The sequence below is a fragment of the Herpailurus yagouaroundi genome, unplaced genomic scaffold, assembly GCF_014898765.1.
Source record: "Herpailurus yagouaroundi ecotype Mexico unplaced genomic scaffold, PumYag 205, whole genome shotgun sequence".
Lineage (NCBI taxonomy): Eukaryota > Metazoa > Chordata > Mammalia > Carnivora > Felidae > Herpailurus > Herpailurus yagouaroundi.
In genome coordinates this window covers 13,393,607-13,418,381 of record NW_024412436.1, presented here as the reverse complement: position 1 = coordinate 13,418,381, position 24,775 = coordinate 13,393,607, and the positions used below count along the sequence as shown (strand labels likewise).

General features: G+C 43.8%; 1 protein-coding gene across 3 annotated transcripts in view; it reads right to left on the bottom strand.

The window, feature by feature from the left end:
• The window catches only part of LIN9 (lin-9 DREAM MuvB core complex component), a 61,768-nt gene extending 37,045 nt beyond the window's left edge, over positions 1–24,723 (bottom strand). The window contains exons 1-6 of one of the 3 annotated variants that reach the window (XM_040451902.1): positions 23,836–24,723; positions 19,004–19,036; positions 16,983–17,077; positions 15,635–15,739; positions 5,378–5,511; positions 3,689–3,814 (exon numbers count right to left, since the gene is read on the bottom strand). In XM_040451902.1, coding sequence (XP_040307836.1) covers positions 3,689–3,814; positions 5,378–5,511; positions 15,635–15,739; positions 16,983–17,077; positions 19,004–19,036; positions 23,836–24,109 — 767 coding nt within the window. In that variant the 5' untranslated portion in view covers positions 24,110–24,723. Of the gene's footprint in view, positions 1–3,688; positions 3,815–5,377; positions 5,512–15,634; positions 15,740–16,982; positions 17,078–19,003; positions 19,037–23,835 lie in introns of those variants that run through there. The other 2 variants (XM_040451903.1, XM_040451904.1) reach the window with 2 other exon arrangements.
• Positions 24,724–24,775: the final 52 nt, after the last annotated feature.

The following is a 24,775-nucleotide window of genomic DNA, read 5'->3' as shown; positions in this document are numbered from 1 at the left end:
ATGAAGTAAATAATTTAGCCTCTTCCTCCCTCCATGTATTTGAGAGGCAACCACTGCTATTATGCATTAAATTCCCAGAGACATCTGTGACACTATCTGGATTCTCTTTTCTTAATCCATCTATTTACGTGCCATTACTATACTTTGTTAATGATGATCACTTTGTAATTGACTTCAATATCTGATAAGCATAGTTACTTTGCTGCTTCAGATTTTTCCTAGATCTTTTTGCTTGATTTCACCTCTCTTAAATCTGAATTTGAGAATTAGTTCATCTAGTTAAAAAAAAAAAAGTCCCAATGATTTTGTTTGTTTTAATGTTTGTTTATTTTTGAGAGAGACAGAGACAGAATGCGAGTGGGTTAGGGGCAGGGAGAGAGGGAGACACAGAATCCGAAGCAGGCTCCAGGCTGAGCTGCCAGCACAGAGCCCGACGTGGGGCTTGAACTCACGACCTATGAGATCATGAGCGGAGCCAAAGTCGGCCGCTCAACCGACTGAGCCACCTGGGCGCCCCAGTTCTAATGATAGTTTTATCGAGACTGATTTGAATTTACAGATTAACTTAGAACCTTAAGTCTTCTTATCAAACCTCAAATACATCTCCCCATTTCACCATCTGTATATCGCACATTTTTTCCTGGCATTGTATCATTTTTTTACAGTATTTTAAGAAGTATATTGTAGCAATAATATGTATTGTACCTTGACTTCCTCAGAGAAAAGAAAAACTACAAACTTTTGTTGAAAATAAAGACTTCATTTCAACTGTAAGTTAACTTTGATGAAGTAAAGATAAAGAACTAAACCATTAAGCAATGTTATAGAAAGGTAGCGGAATAAGTTAATGAGAAATATTTCAACGACACTCTTAAGCTACAGAATTATAAGAAAACAATGAAAAAGTGACTAACATATGATCCTGATGGACAATAATTAGAAACAAGAACCTCAATTTACGCAAACATGTAAAGTCACAGTTTTGTACCAAAATGGCCTAAAGGAATTAATTACCAAAGACCAAAAACTACCAGGATGAAACACACAGGTCCATCTCATTTTAATTCTGTTCTTACAAAGGAGGGAAATATTAAAGACATATCAGCAATGTGATCTTTCAATACATAGATGAAATACTACCAGTTCCATTAAAAGTTCTCCTTGTGTTTCATTGCTAACTACAGAAATCATTAAAACTGGGGCACCTGGGTGGCTCAGTCGGTTAAGTGCCCAGCTTTGGCTCAGGTTATGATCTCACAGTTCATGAATTTGAGCCCCACGTCGGGCTCTGTGCTGACAGCTCAGAGCCTGGAGCCTGCTTTGGATTCTGGGTCCCCCTCTCTCTCTGTTCTTCCCCTGCTTGCACTGTGTCTCTCGCTCTCTCTCAAAAATAAACATTAACAAATTTTTTTTTTAAATCATTGAAACTAAATTCTGTTTCTACTTGCCCAAGTCACTTTATATTTCCATGCCTTCCCTGAACTTTCCCACCATTTAAGGTGAAATAGTCTTGGGGTGCCTGGGTGGCTCAGTTGGTTAAGTGTCTGACTTCAGTTCAGGTCATGATCTCGCAGTTAGTGGGTTCGAGCCCCGCGGTGGGCTCCACACTGCCAGTGAGGAGCCTGCTTGGGATTCTCTCTTTCTCCCTCTCTCTCTGCCCCTCCCCTGCATATGCACACATGTCCTCTCGCTCTGTCTCAAAATAAACTTAAAAAATAAAGTGAAAAAAATCTTGTACGTGCCTCTAATAGGCAGAGAATATCAGAACTCATGACCTAACATTTCAAAAAATTTTTAAAGTTTCATTTATTTAAGTAATCTCTATACTGCATCGGGGGCTCGAACTCACCACCTCAAGATCAAGAGCCACGTGTTCCTCTAAGCCAGCCAGGTGCCCCAAATTTCAAAATTTCACTCAAAAGTAACATAAGGTTTTCCGGGGCACCTGGGTGGCTCAGTCGGTTGAGCGTCTGACTTTGGCTCAGGTGGTGATCTCACGGTTCGTGAGTTCCAGCCCCGTGTCGGGGTCTGTGCTAACAGCTCGGAGCCTGGAGTTGCTTCGGATTCTGTGTCTCCCTCTCTCTCTGCCCCTCCACGGCTCGTGCTCGCTCCCCCTCTCAAAAATAAATAAACTTAAAAAAAAAAAAAGTAATACAAGGTTTTCCAATGTGTTAGAAAGAAAGATAAAACTGGAAAAGAAGTAATGTCACATGAAAAGTAAGTTTTAGGGTGATGGGGTGGCTCAGTCAGTTAAGTGTCCAACTTTGGCTCAGGTCATGATCTCTCAGTTCTGGAGTCCAAGCCAGATGTGCTGCCAGCTCAGAGCCCAACGTGGGGCTGGAACTCACAGACCGTCAGATCATGACCTGAGCTGAAGTTGGATGCTTCACTGACTGAGCCACCCAGGCGCCCCTAAAAAAAAAAAATGTTTTTTAAGCAATTTTCAGAAAATAACAGATAGATTCACTTGATTTTTCTTTCTGGGGTTTTGTTTTTTTTGAGATAGAATGTGCTTTCACTTATTTTATTGAGGTATAACAGACATATAACACCTTATATAACTTTTAGGTGTACAAGGGAAAAATTGGGAGAACCACATTATTTCAAATTTTGTACAGAAAGTGGGAATCTGGGGCACCTGCATGGCTCAGGTGGTTAAATGTCTGACACTTGATGTCAGGTCATGATCTCACAGTTCATGAGATCGAGCCCCACATCAGGCTCTGCCCTGATAGCACAGAACCTGCTTGGGATTCTCTCTCCCTCCCTCCCTCCCTCCCTCCCTCCCTCCCTCTCTCTCTCTCTCTCTCTCTCTCTCTCTCTCTCTCTCTGCCCCTCCCCTGCTCGGGGGTGCTCTCAGAATGGTTCGATATTTGTACATATTGCAAAAATATCACCACAATAAACCTAGTCAGCATCTGTCACTATATACAGCTAAAATTTTTTCTTGTTGAAGAGAACTCTTAAGATGTGTCAGCAATTTTTTTTTTTTTTTTTCTACTGTGGGCAGCCCAACATCATGGGGCTCAAACTCATAACCCTGAGATCACAACCTGGGCAGAGATCAAGAGTCAGATGGGGGCACCTGGGTGGCTTAGTTGGTTAAGCATCCAGCTCTTGATTTCAGCTCAGGTCACGATCTCAGTGTTCCTGAGACTGAGCCCCGAGTCGGGCACCCAGAGCCTACTTGGGATTCTCTCTCCCTCTCCCTCTCTTTCTGCCCCTCTCCCGCCCTTGTGTTCTCTCAAAATAAATGTTTTTTAAAAAGCAAAAAAATTAGGGGCACCTGGGTGGCTCAGTTGGTTAAGCATCAGACTTCAGCTCAGGTCATGATCTCATGGCTTCGGAGTTCAAGCCCCACATCGGGTTCTCTGCTGTCAGCACGGAGCCTGATTTGGATCCTCTGTGTCCCTCTCTCTTTGCCCCTCCCCCACTAGAGCTCGCTCCCCAAATAACAGCCCCCCTGCCAAACAGTGAAGAAAATAATCAAAAAAAAAAAAAAAAAAAAAAGTATGTTCAAAGCCTGTCATCTGAACAAAGGCTGGTTAACAGGATATATTTAACATACAATTATTCTGAAAAGTTAGGTTTCCAGTATCAGTCCTTGTGAAGATGAAAAAAAACCAATGTGTAATGATACTATCGAGTAATTTATTGATTTTATTTTAAACAAAAATGTTATTTTTACCTCCGTGGTTTTCCCATAAGCCGCCTGATTTTTCCCCATTCTACTCTTGTTAACTTTCTTGTTTTTAGATTGGGAAAAGATTCCTTCAGACATACACAGAAGTCATTATCGCCTTCAAAAAGTGGTCTGTAAAACAGAAATGGTATTTTAAAGGTTAATATACAACAAGCTGCTTCAGACGCATAAATTTCAAAATATGCTTTCCAATTTTCAACATTATACTAATCACCAAATGCCATCTTACGCTTCTACCCAGAACACGTATAAAATGGGCACAGATTCAAAGTGCTAAAACCAAAAGTGGTGTTTGTGAAAGTCTGGGAAACCACGAGTGCTACAAGCTACTTGTGAAACAGGTCTGTGCCTGAGGTTCTAGGAGACACTGCTTTTTGTGAGATCTCACATGAGAGTGTATTGTATCCTTTGGGAAGCAGCCTAGCATTTGTCATTATATCTTGGGAGGATGAACGTTGGCTACAAAGTATCTCCGCCCCAAAGGCAATGCCAACACCAAGGAGTCCTCTTGGAGATTAAATCATTTTTAGAAAACTGGAGGACTCGAGAGGGTCAGACCAGTTCCTGGAAATTCCAGAAGAACTCCGATCACACCAGGACACCCTGGGAGTGTCATAAGCCTATGGAAAAAGCTGTGGCCAAAAATAAAACAATCATTCGTGAGTTTGGGAAACCAGGAACCAGACTTAGCAATCAAATCACACGTGAGTTTCAGGGTCAGATATGACCATCCACGAGGTCACTGCAGTGTAGGCAACTGGTTTAGAAACCAGGAAGGGGAAGTCAAGATAAGTGGCCAGCAGAGCAAGCATCAGTGATTAGCACAGATCCAACTCGATTAGGATGGATAAGAATTCAGAATTGTTTCTATTGTTACTATTGTTGAATAATTGGATTTCGCCCGGATCTCTATGTTCTATTGAAACATTTATGTATAATTAAAGTATATAAATACTATGTCCCAAATAAAAAGCTTATCTTAAAAATCTCACTGAATCATTTCTACCATTAGTAACTGCTTCTCTACCAATATACTAGCATGTTTTTTAAGTAGCACGCCCAATGGGGCTTGAACTCACAACCCTGAGGTCAAGAGTCGGATGCTCTCCTGACTGAGTCAGGAGGGAGTGCCCCAATATACTAGCATTTAAAAGTCTCAAGATCTGGGGCGCCTGACTGGCACAGTCAGTTATGTGGCAACTCTTGATTTCAGCTCAGGTCATGATCCCACAGTCGTGGGATGAGCCCCGCATTGGGCTCTGAGCTGGGCACAGAGCCTGCTTGGGATATTCTCTCTCTCTCTCTCTCTCTCTCTCTCTCTCTCTCTCTCTCTCTCACCCTCTCCCGCTCTCTCTCTCACTCTCTAAAGAAAGAAAAAATCTCAAGATTTATAAACCACATCTGGTTCATTACAAATAAGGGAGCTCTGTTTTAGGGTATCCACTCCACAGTCTGTAAATTATGATATAGAAATTATACTTTCATTTGACTTTTCATAAAAATGTGTAACAACTTCTGCAAAAGGGGGGAGGGGAAAACTAGAATGGAGAAAAGAAAAAGGAATCAGAAAAAATAGAATCAAAACAGACCTATAAGAAAGAGGATGGCTTATAACATTTGAAAAAGTTCAATTTTTGGTTCAAGTGATATTCACGATGTAAGCCAGATACATACTTATCTATATTTGAGTAGAACCATTCATATATGCACCATTTATGTGCTTTGGGAAGCTTGAGTAGGTTACGTAATCGAAAACCAATCTTCTGTGAGGCTTTCTTATCTGGTGTTGACATTGTTGCTGTAAATTTCTACACAATAAAAAGAGATTAATTACAGGTCCATCAAATAAAAATGAACATCTGTAACATCAAAGACACGTGTAAGAAGGCAGATTATGGTTAAGTACTCGAAAGGTTCAACAACAACATTTTCTGTTATTACTTAATAAAATAAGCACTCTGATTATTTCTTACAAAGGTAAAACCTCCAGTTTCCTAACCTATTCTGATAAGGAAGGTGACGTGATCGTCCCCATCATGTTAGCACTGCGCTACATACAGGAAGAAGAGAAGTGTGACACAGAGAGAAAATGCAAGCACACAGCACTAGGCCCGGAAGGTTCACCGGTGAATCTCGATCAAACCACAGCACCAGTGCTATCAAAATGCTTCAACTCAAGGAAGAAAGAGCTTCCCAACTATTTTTATGTAGACAGCGTAACAATAAAATCTGCCAAAGTATAATAAAAGGAAATCTCAAAAAATATCACTCATTTGCAAGAATGTTAAAAATGCTTGGAAAGACCTTCCGTGCTCATGGACTGGGAGAATTAATATTTGTTGAAACGTCCATACTATGGGGGCACCTGGGTGGCTCAGTCAATTTATGTGTCGACTCTTGGTTTCGGCTCAGGTCATGACCTCACGGTTCATGGGATCAAGCCCTGCATCGGGCGCCATGCTGTCAGCGAGGAGCCTGCTTGGGATTCTCGCTCTCCGCCCCTCCCTGACTCGTTCTCTCCCCAAGATAAATAAACTTAAAAAAGATGTCCATTGTATCTAAAGCAATCTAAAATTCAATGCACTCCCTATGAAAACTCCAATGGCATTTTCCCCAGAAGTATAACAATCTGAAAATGTTATGGAATCACAAAAGATCCAGAGTAGCCAAAGCAATCTTGAGAAGGAAGAACAAAAACAAAGCTGGAGACATCACATTCCCTAATTTCACACTATACTATGAGCTACAGTAATCAAAACAGTATCATACTGGCATAAAAGCACGTAGATCAATAAAACAGAATAGAGAGCCCAGAAATAAATGCGTGCACATATGGCCAATTAATTTACAACAAAGGAGGCAAGAATGTACAATGCGGAAAGGACAGTCTCTTCAACAAATGGTGTTGGGAAAACGAGACAGCCACATGTCAAAGAATGAATCTGGACCACTGTCTTTCTTACACCACACACAAAAATAAACTCAAAACAGATTAAAGACTCGAATGTAAGATTTGAAACCATAAAATTCCTAGGAAAACACGTCAGTGGTAAGCTCCTAGAGCTTGGTCTTGGTGAGGATTTTTTTTTTTTTTTAATTTAATACCAAAAGCAAAGGCAGCAAAAGCAAAAATTAACAAGTGGGACCATATCAGAGTAAAAAGCTTCCTTACAGCAAAGGAAACCATCAACAAAACGAAAAGGCAGTCCGCAGAATGGGTGCAAATATTTGCAAATTGTGTATCTGATCAAGGGTCAATATCCAAAATATATAAAAAGTTCATGCAACTCAATGGCAAAAAAACCAATCCACCTAAAAAATGAGCAGACGTGGGGTCCCTGGGTGGCTCAGTCGGTTAAGCATCCGACTTCAGCTCAGGTCACGATCTCGCGGTCCGTGAGTTCGAGCCCCGTGTCGGGCTCTGGGCTGATGGCTCAGAGCCTGGAGCCTGCTTCCGATTCTGTGTCTCCCTCTCTCTCTGCCCCTCTCCCGTTCATGCTCTGTCTCTGTCTCAAAAATAAATAAAACGTTAAAAAAAAATTAAAAAAACAAATGAGCAGACGATATGAAGAGACATTTCCCCAGAGACATACAGATGGCCAACAGGTACACAAAAAGGTCAACAGGAGTCATTGTCAGGGAAAGGCAAATCCACAATGGGGCATCACCTCCCATCTATCAAAGTGGCCAATATTATAAAAAAGACAAGAAACAACAGGTGTTGGCGAGGATGTGGAGAGAAAGGAACCCTCTTGCACTGTGGGTGGGAATGTGAACTGGTGCGGCCACTATGGGAAACACGGAGGTTCCTCAAAAAATTTGAAAGTAGAACAACCTTGGGGCGCCTGGGGGGCTCAGTCGGTTGAGTGTCCAACTTCGGCTCAGGTCATCATCTCACGGTTCATGTGTTCAAGCCCCGCGTCGGGCTTTGTGCTGACAGCTCAGAGCCTGGAGCCTGCTTCAGATTCTATGTCTCCCTCTCTCTCTCTGCCCCTCATCCAGTTGTGTTCTGTTTCCCTCTCTCTCTCTCTCTCTCTCTCTCTCTCTCTCTCTCTCTCAAAAGTAAATAAACATTAAAAAAATTAAAAAAAAAAATAGAACCTTATTCAGTAATTCCACTTCTGGGTATTTATCTGAAGAAAACGAAAACACTACCTTGAAAAGATATTTGCACCGATGCTCACTGTAGTATTATTTATAACAGCCAAAACACAGAAGCTACCTAAGTGTCCACCAATGGATGAAGGGTAATGAAGATGTGGTGGGTATGCACATTCACATGCACGTGTGCGCATGTGAGCGTGTGCGCACGCGCGCACACACACACACACACACACACACACACACAGAGGAATATTACTCAGGCATAAAAAACAGAATGAAACTTTGCCACCTGCAATAACACGTATGGGTCTTAAGGGAATTATGCTCAGAGAAGTAAGTCAGAGAAAGACAAACACCGTATGATCTCACGCATATGTGAAATCTAAAAAAAACTCCCTGAAAAACAAAATAGACCAAAAAAACACAAAAAAAACAAAACCCAAACTCATAAATACAGAAAGACTGGTGGTTCCTGGGAGGGGCGGGGGGGACTGAAATAGGGGAGAGGGGTCAAAAGACACAAGCTTCCAGTTATGAAGTCAGTGCTCATGGGCATGTACGTACAGTGTGATGACTGTAGTAAATAGTGTCCTGAGTATTGAAAGGTTCTAACAGAAGAGATTTTAAAAGTTCTCATCACAAGAGGGGCGCCTGGGTGGCTCAGTTGGTTAAGTGTCTGACTCTTGATTTCGGCTCAGGTCGTGATCTCCTGGTTCGTGAGGTCGAGCCCCACATCAGGCTCTGTGCTGACAACACGGAGCCTGCTTGGGATTCTCTCTCCACCCCTGCCCTTCCCATGCACACATATACACAAGTACTCTCCTTCTCTCAAAATAAATAAATAAAACTTAAACAAAAGTTCTCATCACAAGAAACAAAATTTGGAACTACAGTGACAGATGTGTTAACTATTCTTATTGTGGTAATCGTTTTGCCATGTACACAAATATCAAATCATTATGTTGTGTGCCTGAAACTTATATAACATTATACATCAATGACATCTCAATTTTCTCAAAGTGTAAAAAAAAAAAGTTGCGAGATACAACATCACAATATCAAAAGAATGGAACAACACAATCAAGTGGAATGTGGGGACGGTCCAGTATAAGAAAACCATTAACACAGTCTGCCATTATTAATGAATTAAAACAATAAAAATCATATGATCACCTCTATTGGTGCTAAAGATATTTGATAAAATTCAACATTCGCTAAAAAAAAATCTCAGTAGAAGTAGACAGAATGAAAATACACAACGTACCAATAGTTAAATAAGTGATACAGCTAAAGCAGTGGTTGGGGGGTTAATTTATAGAATAAATGCCTATATTAGAAGAGAAGAAAGGTCTAAAAAAATAATAATAATAATAACCTATTCTTCCACCTTAGGCTAGAAAAAGAAGAGCAAAGAAAACCCAAAGCAAGCAGAAAGAAAAAAAATTAAATAAAGATTAGAACAGAGGGGCGCCTGGGTGCCTCGGTCGGTTAAGCGTCTGACTTTAGCTCAGGTCATGATGTCACAGTTTGTGGGTTTAAGCCCCACGTCGGGCTCTGTGCTAGACAGCTCGGAGCCTGAAGCCTGCTTCAGATTCTGTGTCTCCCTCTTTCTATGCCCCTCCCCTGCTCACACTCTGTCTCTCTCTCTCTCTCAAAAATAAATAAACATGAAAAAAAGATTAAAAAAAAAGATTATGGGAACGCAAGCTGGTGCAGCCACTCTGCAAACAGTATGGAGGCTCCTCAAAAAACTAAAAGTAGAACTACCCTACGACCCAGCAATTGCACTACTAGACATTTATCCAAGGGATACAGGTGTGCTGTTTCGAAGGGACGCGTGCACCCCCATGTTTATAGCAGCACTATCGACAAGAGCCAAAGTATGGAAAGAACCCGAATGTCCATCGATGGATGAATGGATAAAGAAGACGTGGTATATATATACAATGGAGTATTGCTCGGCAAACAAAAAGAATGAAATCTTCCCATTTGCAACTATGTGGGTGGAACTGGAGGGTATTATGCTAAGTGAAATTAGTCAGAGAAAGACAAAAATTCTATGACTTCACTCATATGAGGAATTTAAGAGGCAAAACAGATGAACATAGGGAAGGGAAAAAAAAATAATATAAAAACAGGCAGGGGGACAAAACAGAAGAGACTCATAAATATGGAGAACTGAGGGTTATGGGAGGGTTATGGGAAGGGGGATGGGCTAAATGGGTCAGGGCACTAAGGAATCTACTCCTGATACCATTGTTGCACGATATGCGAACTCATTTGGATGTAAATTTTAAAAAATAAAAAATAAAACAAGTTAAAAAAAACAAGGAAAAAAAGGATTAGAGCAGAAATAAATGAAATAGAAAAATAAGAGACAAAATGATGAACCAAAAGTTCTTTGAACAGATCAACAAAACGGACAAACCTTTGGCTCTACTGACCAAGAAAATAAACATAGATGGACACCTTCTGAACCTGTAAAACTTATTTCTCCTCATTCCAACCCAAAAGTCATCATCATAGTCAAAGTACTAAAACCACGGTCACTAACATGGGAGATAAGACCAAGGTATTGACTATCACTATTTTTTAACGTTGTTTTGATGGAATTACCCAGTAAGAGGAATAAAAACTGTAAAGGAGAAGACAAAAATCGTTGTTTGTAGGTGATATGGCTGTCCTAGCAAACTCAAGAAAATCAACTGTAGTCACTGACAATAGTAAGAGAATCTAACGAAGCGGGCGAATACAAAGTTGATGTGCAAAAATCAGTATCCTAGGGGCGCCTGGGGGGCTGGCTGGCTCAGTCGGTTAAGCGTCCAACTCTTGACTTTGGCTCAGGTCATGATCTCACAGTTTGTGGGATCGAGCCCTACACTGGGCTTGGCACTGGTAACACGGTGCCTGTTTGGGATTCTCTCTCTCTCCCTCCCTCGCTTGCGGCTCTCTCTTAAAATAGATAAACGGAAAAACAAAACAAGGGGTGCCTGGGTGACTCAGTAGGTTAAAAAACCGGCTCTTGGTCTTGGCTCAGGTCATGATGTCACAGTTCGTGGATTCAAGCCCTGTGTTGGGCTCTGCGCTGACAGTGCGGAGCCTGCTTGGGATTCTCGCTCTTCCTCTCTCTGCCCCTCCCCCACTCATGCTTGTGCTCACTCGCTCTCTCTCTCTGAATAAACATTTCTGAAAAATCCGTATCTTAAAAAAAAAAATCAGTACTTTCCTCTGCATAAGTGAGAATCAGTTAGATAATAAAACGGGAAATATCCTGTTTATGAAAGCAAAAATGACCAGCACAACAGTATTAAATACTTAGGAATACCATGAAGAAATGTACAAGATCAACATGGAAAAGTCTGTAAAGTCGACAGAGGAACACCACGGCCCGAATAAGTGGAACCTACCAGCAGTTCTTGGACGGACGGTCTCAGTGTTACAAACACGTCATAGGACATAAAGTAATTCATATTAGTGTGAAACCAATAAAAATCCCAACAAAATTTTTCTCCTAGTCGGGGTCACTCTAAAGTTCCTATGGAAAAATAATTGTGCAAGAAGGGGCACCTGGGTGGCTCGATTGGTTAAGCGTCTGACTCTTGATTTCAGCTCCGGTCATGGTCTCCCGGTTCGTGAGTTCGAGCCCCACATCGGGCTCCACGCTGACAGTGCAGTGCCTGCTTGGGATTCTCTCTCCCTCGCTCTCTGCCCCTCCCCCACTCATGCTCTCCCTCTCTCTCTCTCTCTCTCTCTCTCTCGCAAAATAAGCAAACTTAAAAAAAAAAAAGTGCAAGGATACTTTTGAGAACCTAAGAAAAGGATATGTAATAATATCTTACCAGATACGAAAACACTATGTAAAAGCATATTAAACAATTTGACACTGGCACATACAGGGACATACTAGACAGAGGGAGATGCAAAGTCTAGAAATAATCCCAAATATATACAGGAACGTAGCTTGTGATGCAGGCAGCATCTTAATTTTTTTTTTAATTTTTTAACGTATATTTACTTATTTTGAGAGTGAGCGCGAGCAGGGAAGGGGTACAGGAAGAAAAGAGAATCCCAACACACCCAGCGAGGAGCCCGACAGGGGACTGGATCATGCGACCTCGAGATCATGACCTGAGCCGGCCAAGAGCTGGATGCAGGCAGCATTTTAAATCGTGATGGACCACTCAGTCAATGAGACCAGGACCACTAAGTAGTCCTCTGGGAAAAATCAAGGCTGCAGTCTCACCTAATCCCTTACTCCAAAATAAATCCCAGATGAAGTGAAAATTGAAGCATTAAAAAAAAAATGAATTAAATACACGTGAATTCAAAAACTATAAATGTCAGACTAAGGAAGATCTTTCTGAGTAAGTATAAACCCAGGGAGTGCTAAAAGGAAAGAGTTGTATTTGACCCTTCAATTTTTTTCAGTCCTGCATGGTAAAAAATGCAGAAACAGAGTCAAAAAAACAAGCTACAAACTGAGAAAAATTACAATCAATATAAACAGGCCAAATGGCTAATATTCTTAGCATATAAAAAATTCTTATGAGGGGCGCCTGGTCATGATCTCGCGGTTCGTGAGTTCGAGCCCCGTGTCGGGCTCTGTGCTGATGGCTCAGAGCCTGGAGCCTGTTTCGGATTCTGTGTCTCCCTCTCTCTCTGCCCCTCCCCCGTTCATGCTCTGTCTCTCTCTGTCTCAAGAATAAATAAACGTTAAAAAAAAAAATTAAAAAAAAAAATTCTTATGAACGAATAAGAAAATGATCAACAGTCTAACAGAAAATAGGAAAAAAGACAAACAGTTTATGGGAAAGAAATCGTTTTTCTCTTCTCTTCTTTGATTATTCATTTATTTATCTTTTTTTTTAATTTTTTTTAACTTTTTTTTATTTTTTTATTTTTGAGACAGAGAGAGACAGAGCATGCAGGGGAGAGGGGCAGAGAGAGAAGGAGACACAGAATCGGAAGCAGGCTCCAGGCCCTGAGCCATCAGCCCAGAGCCCGATGCGGGGCTCGAACTCACAGACCGCGAGATCGTGACCTGAGCTGAAGTCGGACGCCCAACCGACTGCGCCACCCAGGCGCCCCTATTTATCTTTAAAAGTAGGTTTCACATCCAGCACCAAGCTCCGCACGGGGCTTGAACTCATGACCCTGGGATCAAGACCGGAGCTGAGATCAAGAGTCAGATGCTTAACCAACTGAGCCACCCAGGAGGCCCCAAGAAATCATTTTTAAACCTCTGTGAAAAGTACTCGAGGTCACTCACAGATGAAATGCCAACGAAAACCAGGAAGATGCTATTATCGGATCGGCAAAAATCAGACGCTTGGTTCCGTGCGGAGCAGCAAACGCTGGGGAAACAGGCACCGGGACGGGCTGTGGGGAGAGCACACCAGCCAGCACGGGGCCTCTGAGAACGAGGTGGGACTGCTGTGCAATGTTTAACTGCTGCAACCACGGGGATGGGGCTGGAGGGTGTTATGCTAAGTGAAATTAGTCAGAGAAAGACAGATACCGTATGACTTCACTCATATGAGGACTTTAAGAGACCAAACAGATGAACATAAGGGAAGGGAAGCAAAAAGAATATAAAAACGGAGGGGGACAAAACAGAAGAGACTCTTAAATACGGAGAACAAACTGAGGGCTGCTGGAGGGGCTGTGGCCGGGGGGTGGGCTAAACGGGGAAGGGGCATTAGGGAGGGTACTTGCTGGCATGAGCACTGGGTGTTATACGTGGGGGGTGAATCACTGGAATCTACTCCTGAAATCATTATTGCACTAGATGCCAAGTAACTTGGAGATAAATTAAAAGCAAATAAAGCCAAACAAAACGTTTAAATGTGCACATCCTGTGATCTGGCAGTTTCACATGTCAGGCATCTGTCCTAGAAAAACACCTGCCAGTTTATACAGACAGGCCTGGGGTGTTCACGACACCATTATCTGTACTAGTAAAAACTTAGAAACCAATTAAATGCCCGTAAGCCAGAGAACGTACAAACTACGGTATCGTAAGGCTCAATAATATATAACGGTAAAAAGAAAGCAAACACTGAAGTCTACCTATCATCTACCTCAATCAATCAGCATGGCCAAATCTCAAAAACAGACTTAATTAAAAAAAATTTTTGTTTTAATCTTTATTTATTTTTGAGAGAGAGAGAGACAGAGCGTGAGCAAGGGAGGGGCAGAGAGAGGGAGACACAGAATCCGAAGCAGGCTCCAGGCTCCGAGCTGTCAGCACAGAGCCCCATGTGGGGCTTGAACTCACGGATGGTGAGATCACGATCTGAGCCGAAGTCAGATGCTTAACCAACTGAGCCACCCAGGTGCCCCAATTTTTTTTTTTTAAACGTTTGTTTATTTTCCAGAGAGAAAGAGAGAGAGGGCGCGCACGCAAGTCGGGGAGGGGCAAAGAGAGAGGGTCAGAGGATCCAAAGCAGGCTCTGTGCTGACATCAGCGAGCCGATGCAGGGGCTTGAACTCGCAAACCACGAGAGCATGAACTGAGCCAATGTCAGACGCTTTACTGACTGAGCCACCTACGCACCCCCAAAACAGACTTTTAAATGAAAAACTAAATTACAGAATGATGTGTATGTTATCATGAAAATAATACTACAAATAGAATTTTAAAACCAGAAACATTAAAGAATACCACATATTTTCTGTGAACACCTATTTAAAGTTTTAGAAAAGCCCTAGAAAGACCTAAAAGGATAATCAAACTCATGACAGCAGTCACTAGTTACTAAAGGAAGCATACCTAGGGAACGGGTAGAGGTAAAAATTAACGATTGGAAAAATTGTAAATTTACAGAAAAGTTGTGAAGATATGCCCCTCACCCAGCTCTAATGTTAACACCTTCCATAACCATGGTTTGTCAAAACTAAGACGTTAGTAGTGGCACAACAGTATTAACTAAACTACAGACTTTACCACTAATGTCCTTTTCCTGTCCCAGAATCCAATTCGGGATAGCACATCATACTTCAAAAAATGAACTTTTTGGGGTGCCTGGGTGGCTCAGTCGGTTCATCACCTGACTCTTGGTTTCAGCTCAGGTCATGAGCTCATGGTTCGTGAGATTGAGCCCCACATCAGGCTCTGGGCTGACAGCGTGGAGCCTGCTTGGGATTCTCTCTCTCTGCCCTTTGCCTGTGAGTGCTCTCTCTCTCTCTCAAAAATAAATGTTTAAACACACACACACACACACACACACACACACACACACACACAAAACATACTTTCCAGTCATTAAGTAAAATGTTTTCTCCCCTCTCATTTCTTTACAAAACTCTGAACTGACAAATTCTATTACCAAATCCTACTTGTTTTCAGTCCACTCTCCTCTCCATGCTTGCAAGTGTGCATTTGTGAGACAGGTCTGGCTTTCTACGGTGGGAAAAAGTCCACCAATAAAAATAATGGCCTTTCTAGGTCACTAATACAGGAGCTGAGTTGGAGCGCTGACTTAAGAACTTGTTACTTGAGGGGCGCCTGGGTGGCGCAGTCGGTTAAGCGTCCGACTTCAGCCAGGTCACGATCTCGCGGTCCGGGAGTTCGAGCCCCGCGTCAGGCTCTGGGCTGATGGCTCAGAGCCTGGAGCCTGTTTCCGATTGTGTCTCCCTCTCTCTCTGCCCCTCCCCCGTTCATGCTCTGTCTCTCTCTGTCCCCAAAATAAATAAACGTTGAAAAAAAAAAATTAAAAAAAAAAAACTTGTTACTTGAGACGTAACAGAATAATAAAAACAAACCTGATCACGTGAGCACTTGCTCGCCTCCCTTCCCGTGGAACAAAATGCTTGTGACACACGTACCTGCGGGACCATCGCCACTCTCTGGTTTCTTTTAGGGGACCTGGTATTTATTTGTCTGTCGTCTTCATCAGAAAAGAGTCGACTTCGCTTTGAGTTTCTGAAAGGCTAGGATAGAAATTTGTTTCTTTAATAAAAAGACCGAACACTTCTCATTTTTCTTCCAAAATCTAATCCTGTACCTGGGTGATCCAGCTGAGGCTGGAAGGATGGAGTGTCGGTGATACCAAGCGCTCAAAGTCAGACGTGACTGATCTTAGATTTACAGAGCAGTGACGTGCATACTGATGCAATCTGTTTACAATTCAAACACCTAGCTGATGAGTAAAATTGGAGCCCAAGTGGCCTTAGAAGCCTTGAACGTGCAAGAGGAAAGTAAGCTCTGACAATTCCAGACCTCGTCGGGTCAGTGCTCAGACTGACAGCAGGGGGTGTATCATACGGCGTCCGCCGCACAGGGCTGGGCTGGACAAAGTTACTACATCACGCGAGAGACTCAACTGAAACGCGTAATAACATACTAGACACTCTGTCGAGAACTGTTACCCGAATTTCCATTTGTGAACAAAAGCACAAGATTCCTATCTTGGGTATCTGATAAGCGCCCGGAGAACCGAACTAGACCACAGAACCAGAACTAACTGGCTTAAGTGCCCAAAAGACACCATACGCTTAGGGGTCAGTAATACGAACAATTTTACAGTCCACCCTGGGTTCGGAGGCCTCGGCAACAGAGAAGGACAACAGAAGTAATATCCCAATCGTACCCACATCCTGTTTCAAATCCTTGTCCCAGCACTGGACACGGTCTCCCGCCCAGCTGGAAGGGAGGTAGGCACAGAGGGTTCACAGCATACGGCCAGCATCCGACAGAGTCAAGGCTAGAGGTGCCGGGCCTTGAAATTAAACCCACCGAGAGTCTTAACACCCCATAGCCCTGGCAGGAAGTCCCTTCTATCATACCTGTACTTACCCTTGACCTACGTGAGATTTTGAGATCTTACCACTTACTTCTATATCTTTTTGCAGGGAGCATGTGACATTTTCTGTATTCTAAATAAAGTATGACTTGGAGTGATCAGAGGTTGGTGTGTGTGGTTGTTTGTTTGTTTGTTTTTCGTCTCGCCTACTAAAGACAGTGCAATTGCTTAATAAATGCCTGATGGCCAGATTATCAAAGGCTACTGATGGAGTATGATCGTACACTACTCAATGACACTTAAAGACTCAAATGCCTGGAGATGGGGAAAACCTTGGGAAACTCTTGCTGTCCTGTAAGAATCTGCACATGACAATAATACAGACAATTTAGCTCTCATATTCTAAAGAGTAAGAAACACTAATTCCTTACCATTTCCACAGTAGACCCCGTGTTCCTGCCTTTCCAAACAGGTGTTTTTTGTAAAGAGCTGTACTTTTCATTCCGTGTGTTAGATAAGCTTCCCTCTGTAATAAGTAATTATTACTAATAAGATTTAAGTTCAAAGGATTTTATACTACAAACATTGCCTTTTTATTAACAGCAATATATCTGAAATATTTACCAATATGGAAAAAATATACTGAGCATAGTAATTTTGGTTTATTACAAATGAAAAATCTCTTCCGTATTTTTTTTTTGTCAAGCGCTAAATAATCGGACAAGGCACTGAATCTTGAAAGTGTTAAATTCTCCTATTAAAATATGTGTGGTTTCTTTCTTTGTGTTTTAGTAATTCCTTCATTCTAATTTGCTAAGAATAAGAAGCACAATCTGATTGAAAACAGGCAGTGGAAAAATGGAAAAAGCTTCTGACTTTGAATTTAGAGTATATTTCTAAACGTTTCCTGCTTCGATATGTGAAACCTTGGCTATACAAAAATAAAACGTGTGGGTGTTTCTGTTTTCCTTGATTCAAAGAAATGTCTTCAGAGCTATCTGCAACCGGAAACAATCCGATCAGGTAACTGATGAGAGATATTATGAAAATAAAGAGAGCGAGCTCAATTTTTACAAAAAGGATATGTTTATATAAAGACACAGAAAACTAGGATGAATACACACAGACAGTTATTTTTATTTCCTTCTAGGTGCTCATCAGCATTTTCTAACCGTTTTCTGTAAGAAATATATCACTTGTACATGTACTTTTTGAAAGCGAAATGGTTTTAATATTCGGAGGAAAAGAATAACGGAATACTTTTTTCAGATGTACATTTTAAGAAGCACAAAAAAGGCAGAGTGGGGCCGACCCTGCCAGGCAAACACATCAGGGTAGTCGTAGACACAAGCGTTCTCAAGCGGGGACTTAATGCGGAAAATCACCGACACAACACACAACACAGTAGCTCTAAAAACTAAAAGTACTGAACAAGTACTGAAAGTACTCTGAGCATAGCCTGGTTCAGGATTTACTTACCCGGCAGAATCCTGCTCAAGCAAAATCTCAAAACAAACTACAGTAAGAGGGGTGGCCAGTGTACGTCAGAAAGAAAGAGCAAGACCAAGGAACATGTACAACTTTTCTTCCGAGAAAAGTACTATCATTCTTTTATTTCAAGAGACTTACATTATTATTTTTAAGGCCAGATTCCTAAGAAATAAACTCATGCAAAAATACAGCTGAGCACAGTTGTTCAATAAAATACTTTCACTCTAGGGGCGCCTGGGTGGCTCAATGGGTTGAGCATCCGACTTTGGCTGGGGTCATGATCTCACAGTTCGTGGGTTCGAGCCCCGTGTCAGGCTTTGTGCTGACAGCTCAGAGCCTGCTTTGGATTCTCTGTCTCCCTCTCCCTGACCCTACCCCACTTGTGCTCTCTCTCTCTCAAAAATAAATAAGCATTTTTTAAAAGCCTTAATTAAAAAATGCTTTCACTCTACTATGATGTCTGCAATGTTTACTTAAAAAGTTCTTGGGGGTTGGGGCACCTGGCTGGTTCAGCCGGTAGAGTGTGTGATTCCTGATGTGGGGGTCATAAGTTTGGGCCCCACATTGGGGGTAGAGATTACCTGCAAATTATAAAAAAGTTATTTAATCAATAATTCTAGAGAAAATTTTTCTATGTCTTTTTAAGATTTTATTATTCATAAGTAATCTCTACACCCGCTGTGGGGCTCAAACTCACAACCCTGAGATCAAGAGTCGCATGCTCTACCGACTGAGCCAGCCGGGCACCCCAGGGGAAAAAATTTCTTAGTAATTTCCAACAACCAAGGACCAATTCTCCTATAACAGTCTATGAATTTAAAATTTCATCAGTGAAAACCAATACTTAAAAGTTAGAATGAAGCCTAATTTAGAAAGAAAAGAGAAACATTGTATCCCCGTTAATTTAATGAATTAAATTTCCACCTTATGCCATACCTGAAGGATCGCGCTATGATCTTACCTTTTAAACTGACAAGGGCTTTTGCTGAAGAGCCTGCAAGGAAAACAAATCAGTGTTATCTCAGAATCGACATGAGACAAACAGAACTTGGCTACAGGGCGAAAGTGGCCCATCTGGTTTTAGGGGCGTAGAGACTGAAGTGGCAGGGGGGTGTGCAATCAGACGGAACCAGAGCTGGGGCACCTGGGGGGCTCAGTCGGGTAAGCGTCTGACTCTCAATTTCAGCTCAGGTCGTGATCTCACGGCTCCTGGGATGGAGCCCCACGGCGGGCTTTGCGCTGACAGCTCAGAGCCTGCTTGGGATTCTCTCTCTTCCCCCCTCCCTCCCTCTCTGTCCCCCCTCCGTTTGCACTCCTCTCTCTCTCGAAAATAAACACACATGAAAAAAATAGAAAGAAAGAACCAGCGGGCCATCCCAGCTGCAGGCCAGAACTCAGGCAAAGTAAGGACAAGCTAGAGAGAGCTATCGGGAGTCCTGTGGAAGTTGTGAGAGTTGGGGGAGGGAAGGCAGGGAAGCGTCGGCACAGAGGGATTTGGGATCCTCACCCAGAAGTGTCCTGGTGCTGGAGAAGGAAAAGAGAAAGGAACACGGCCATTTACTGAAGCAAAGATCAGCAGTGGCAGCGGAGTGGAGAGAAGAGAAGGTGCAAAGGATCCAGCGGGACTGTCAATCAGGCCGGGGGTCCCCTGGGAGTCTAGAATGCAGGTGTGTGCACCCTTCAGGACTCCCCAGCTGGAGTCAGAGCAGCCCAGAGGGGCTGGCACACAGCTGGAGGGCTCTCTGACGAAAACACGCCTTCGTGTGTATTTGAGTAACCCGGAGGCTCCTCACACACCCAGAATCTGTTGTCAATAAAGGTCCGAGGGGCTCTGTCGCGGGGAACCCTCAGCCCCCCTCTAAACAGCCGGCCTCCAGGCTCTGGTCGCTGTCCTGTGGGCGCTGGGGGCGAGTGGAAGCGGAGAAACCACAGGGAAGTACATGTTGATGAGGCAGGGAGCGCGTTACATTGAAAGTATCAGAACTGGCTACGTATATTGCAAAGAAGTCCAGGTCACTTGCAAAATAATAGGGGCACCTGGGTGGCTCAGTTGAGTGTCTGACTGCGGTTCAGGTCACGATCTCTCGGTTCGTGATTTCGAGTCCTGCATCAGGCTCTGTGCCGACAGCTCGGAGCCTGGAGCCTGCTTCGGATTCTGGGTCTCCCTCTCTCTCTGCCCCTCCCCCCTCTCAAAAATAAATAAACATTAAAAAAATTAAAAACAAACAAAAAGTCACACCCGAACTCACAGACACAGCGAACAGTTTGGTGGTTGCCAAAAGCGAGGGCTGGGCTGGGGGTGTGGGCAAAATGGGCAGAAGTATCAAAAAGGCACTAACTTCCGGCTATAAGAGAAATAAACGCTGGAGATGTGATGCACAGCACAGCAACATGAACGCTGCTAAGAAAGCAGATCTGAAAAGTGCTCGTGGTAGGAGAAAAAAGCGTAACCACGGGTGGTGATGGATGTTGACTAACCCATGTGAGATGATCACTTCACATGTGTCAAGTCATGATGTTGCACTCCTGAAACTAACACAACGTTAAGTATCAATTTTATCTCAATGTTGAAAAATCAACAAGAAAACCCTTTCTCTGCTCCAGAATAGAAACTGTTCACAGAATTCCAGATGAGCAAAAACTCCCTCTTTTAACTTTAAAAACAAAAACAAAACTGTTGAGAACACCTTTTTTTTCTGTTACTACAGTCATAGTCAAATTATTACATATCATTCCTCATTTTTAAGTCTGTTTCATTAAAAAAATTTTTTTAATATTTATTTTTGAGAGAGAGAGAGAGAGAGAGAGAGAGAGAGAGAGACAGAGCATGAGTGGGGGAGGGACAGAGAGAGAGGGAGCCACAGAATCCAAAGCAGGCTCCGGGCTCTGAGCTGTCAGCACAGAGCCAGACACGGGGCTCGAACTCACAGACCGCGAGATCATGACCTGAGCCGAAGTCGGACGCTTAACCGACTGAGCAACCCAGGCGCCCATAAGTCTGTTTTATTTTAGAACCAGCTACTTCTCATCTCAGTTACTGTGACACCCATTTATGTTTGATGGAATATAATCTACAATCAGGCAGCAGTTAAGTTATTCAAAAGTTTGGTCATTTACCTGCACTGAGAAAAGACAAAATTTTAAATGGCATGTTCAAAATGTGTATAAACATCTTTAAGGAGCCAATCCGTTAGGGCATTTCCTAAAACACAAAAACAAATACAGGATGATCTCGGGGGATAAAGTAAGAAAGAGGATTATGAACTAGGTAAAAAATCAGAGAAGGCAGAGTCATTCTCCTTGTTGTTTAAAGGAAAGAAGCAGCCATGATTCACAACTCGTACGAATGGACAACAGACTTGAAATGAAAAGCCACGGATAAGGTACGGCAGTTCTGGCTACGAAACGTTCTCACGCAGCTCAGATCCCGAACCTCAGCCGACTTTTCCTCCGCAGGCAGGATGAGAGAGGCTTGTAGAAACAGACACGCCATCAACACCAAAGCCACTCTTGCTCTCACTCGACTCTCTTGCCTCGATGTGGAGAACGGGTGGGTAACAGGACACCTTAACAGCCTCCAAGCAGCAGCCGGGTTTAATGACGGCGGAAGTAGAAGCATGGGGAAGAAGTGAGGGAGCGAGGCCATAAAGTCTAGCTAAAAAGCCTCACGCAGCACAACGTGACGGGGAAGCAGCTGGCGGACAGGGCACGTATCCACCTGGCTGCCAAGAGAATCTGGTTGGTTTTGGAAAGAGCAGTGAGCATTCACTCCCCCGGCGAATACGCAGAGTGCTGACTGCACCCCCGGTCCCTGCTCGAGGCACTGGGGCTTCGACAGCAACGCAGAAGAGCCAAAGGCCCCACTGTCATGCACTTCACATTCTAAGGAGGGGAGATGAACAGATACATCGAGTGGTGATAAGCACTGGGCCGGGACGGAGGGGTGGGGGGAGCGGGGGCAGGATATCAGGAACGTGGGCAGGGGGTGGGAGCGGGAAGACTGTTTCCATGAGGTGCTCGTGATCAGTTAGCTGCTCTGGAAGGTGATATCTGAGCAGAGATCTGAAGGAAGAGGTGCGAGCCTCAAGGATATCCATTCCTGCTCCGTGAAGGTAAGACTCTGTCCTAGGGATTCTGACCTACCCCTTTTAGCCTTTTTTTTCTTTTTCGAGGGGCCACATAGCATAATGGTTAAGGGCACACATCGAGACTAGCTATATTTGAATCTTGGTTCTGCCACTTTTTTCCTGTGTTACCTTAAACAATTTACTTAATTTCTCTGTGCTGCTGATTCTTCATTTGTGAAACAGGGATTAAACGAGTTACCGTATGTGAAAGTGCTCAGGGAACAGTGCCCATAGCACATGGCTAATTTTTATATCGTGCTTATCATTAGTATTACTTTGATCAATTAGAAAAAAAAAACTTCTAGGCTAAGCACATGGATTTTACAGGCTGGTGCACAGAAGTTAGGACACGGGCTGTACGTGTGTATATGTGCTATGTGCTGAATATGTTCGTTCGTTCATTCAACAGAGTATTCACCGAATGCCTCCTGCAGCACCATTCCAGGGGCTGGGATCAGCTGCCGGAAGAGACAGAGCCTCTGCTCTCAGCACGCTTACAGTCTAGTGGGAAGAGACACACAATAAACAAGTACAGGAAATGATAATGACATGTGCAGTTGTCATAAAGCAAACAAACGAAGTGATCCCCCCTGTGGGTGTGCCGGGGGGGGGGGTACTTCACATAGGGTGCTGAGGGAAGTCTTCTCTGAGGAGGTAACATCTAAAAAGGACTACTCTTGAGGGAGCAGGAGGTCAAAGCAGTGGGTCTGGGCAGAAGAAATACCAGGTACAAAAACCCTGAGATAGGGCGTTTAGAGCATTCAAGGAGCAGCAGGGCAAAGGCCATTGTGCTCAGGGAGCAGGTCATGGGAAAGGGTCAGAGAAGTAAGGCAGGTGTCAGGCATGAACCGGAAAGGCAAGCAGGAAGAAAACCAGAACCGGTGCCTTCTCCAGGGGGCTTCCAACCAATCTCATGGACAGACGCAAAGCCACAGCTGTGACCACTGCCAGCAAGAAGTTACAAGACCGAATAAAAAGATTTCATAAGAAGGTGTCACCTTGGGGGCGCCTGGGTGGCTCAGTCGTTGAGCGGCCGACTTCGGCTCAGGTCACGATCTCACACTCCGTGAGTTCGAGCCCCGCGTCGGGCTCTGTGCTGACCGCTCAGAGCCTGGAGCCTGTTTCCGATTCCGTGTCTCCCTCTCTCTCTGACCCTCCCCCGTTCATGCTCTGTCCCTCTCTGTCTCAAAAATAAATAAACGTTAAAAAAAATAAAATAAAATAAAAAAGAAGGTGTCACCTTGTCCGGGAGGATGGAAAATAACTTTCTAAAGAAGCTTGGGAGTAAAGGATGTAAAGGATAAACAGACATCAACTGCAAGCAAGGGAAAGGAAGAACATTCCAGATGGTGAGAAGAGCGTGTGCAAAGGCCTTGCAAAAAAAAAGAAAGCCTGGTGAGTACAGGGACTGAAAAAGGTCAAATTTAGCTCAAAGGGACAGGATGAGGGGCTCCTGGGTGACTCAGCTGGTTAAACATCCGACTCCTGATTTTGGCTCAGGTCATGATCTCACAGTTCACGGGTTCAAGCCCTGAGCCAGGCTCCGAGCTGGCAGTTCAGAGCCTGCTTGGGATTCTCTCTCTCTGCCCCTCTCCCATTCGTTCTCTTTCTCCAAATAAATAAACTTAAAAAAAAAAAAGGGACAGTAGGAGAAGAAGAGTGGTACCAAACGAAGCTGGAGAGGTGGGCGTGGCCAGAGTCCAAAGGCCCCTGTGGCTGTGATAGTGTCCCCAGCAGCAGGATGACACATGCCCTCTAGAAGGACTGCTCTGACCCCCTGGAGGTTGCAGGGTAGGGGCGGGCAGTGGGTTAATGGGAGGCGGGGAGGCCGAAGGGATTGGTGCACGGGCGAGTCGGGTGATGGGGAGAAGGTGAAAGTTACAAGACGTGGTCAGGTCCTTGTCACAGGAGGTGGAAGACGCAAGTGCCCAAGTTTTCATGAGCGCTGGGGGGAGCTGTTCATTAAGGCAGGAACTACTGGGAGGACTTCGTCCTGGGCGGGGGACTATGAGGTCGGTCCTGAACCCCTGAAGTTGAGGATTTCACACCCGACAGCAGATGTGAAATATGCAGCGGCTGCAAGGAGAGGCCTGGGTTTCCTCGTACACAGGAACTGGCGAGAGGACTTCCGTCAACCGAAACGAGCACTTAAGGAGCATCTGGGTCACAGCAAGTACGCCTATGGCAGCTTTCATTATTGGTAACGTTACACTGGCTCCTGGCTAATGCACTGGCCAGTCCCTTCGACTCAAATTGGCAAAGAAACCTGCTATTTCCAGCATCAAACTGAAAATCACTTCCCACCAATCTTCTCCAGGTTCGTTAGTAGCGCGTCAATTCAACATAAATCAAGTGTTCACATCCACCTGACACGTGGCACCGCGTGTGACCAACAAGGGCGGCAGTCCCTGCTTGCAGCAAGTTGTGGTCTCGCTAAACAAGACGTCCCTGCACGCACACAGGTGCACGGCCCATGTGCACCCCTGCGACCCGGAGAGGTCACAACGTGACACAAACGATGGTGACGCAGTCTGAGAGCGTCGCTGGCGTTTGAATCCTGGTACCTACGGCCCCCAAGTCTCTACCAAGAATCCTAGTAGGTCCTC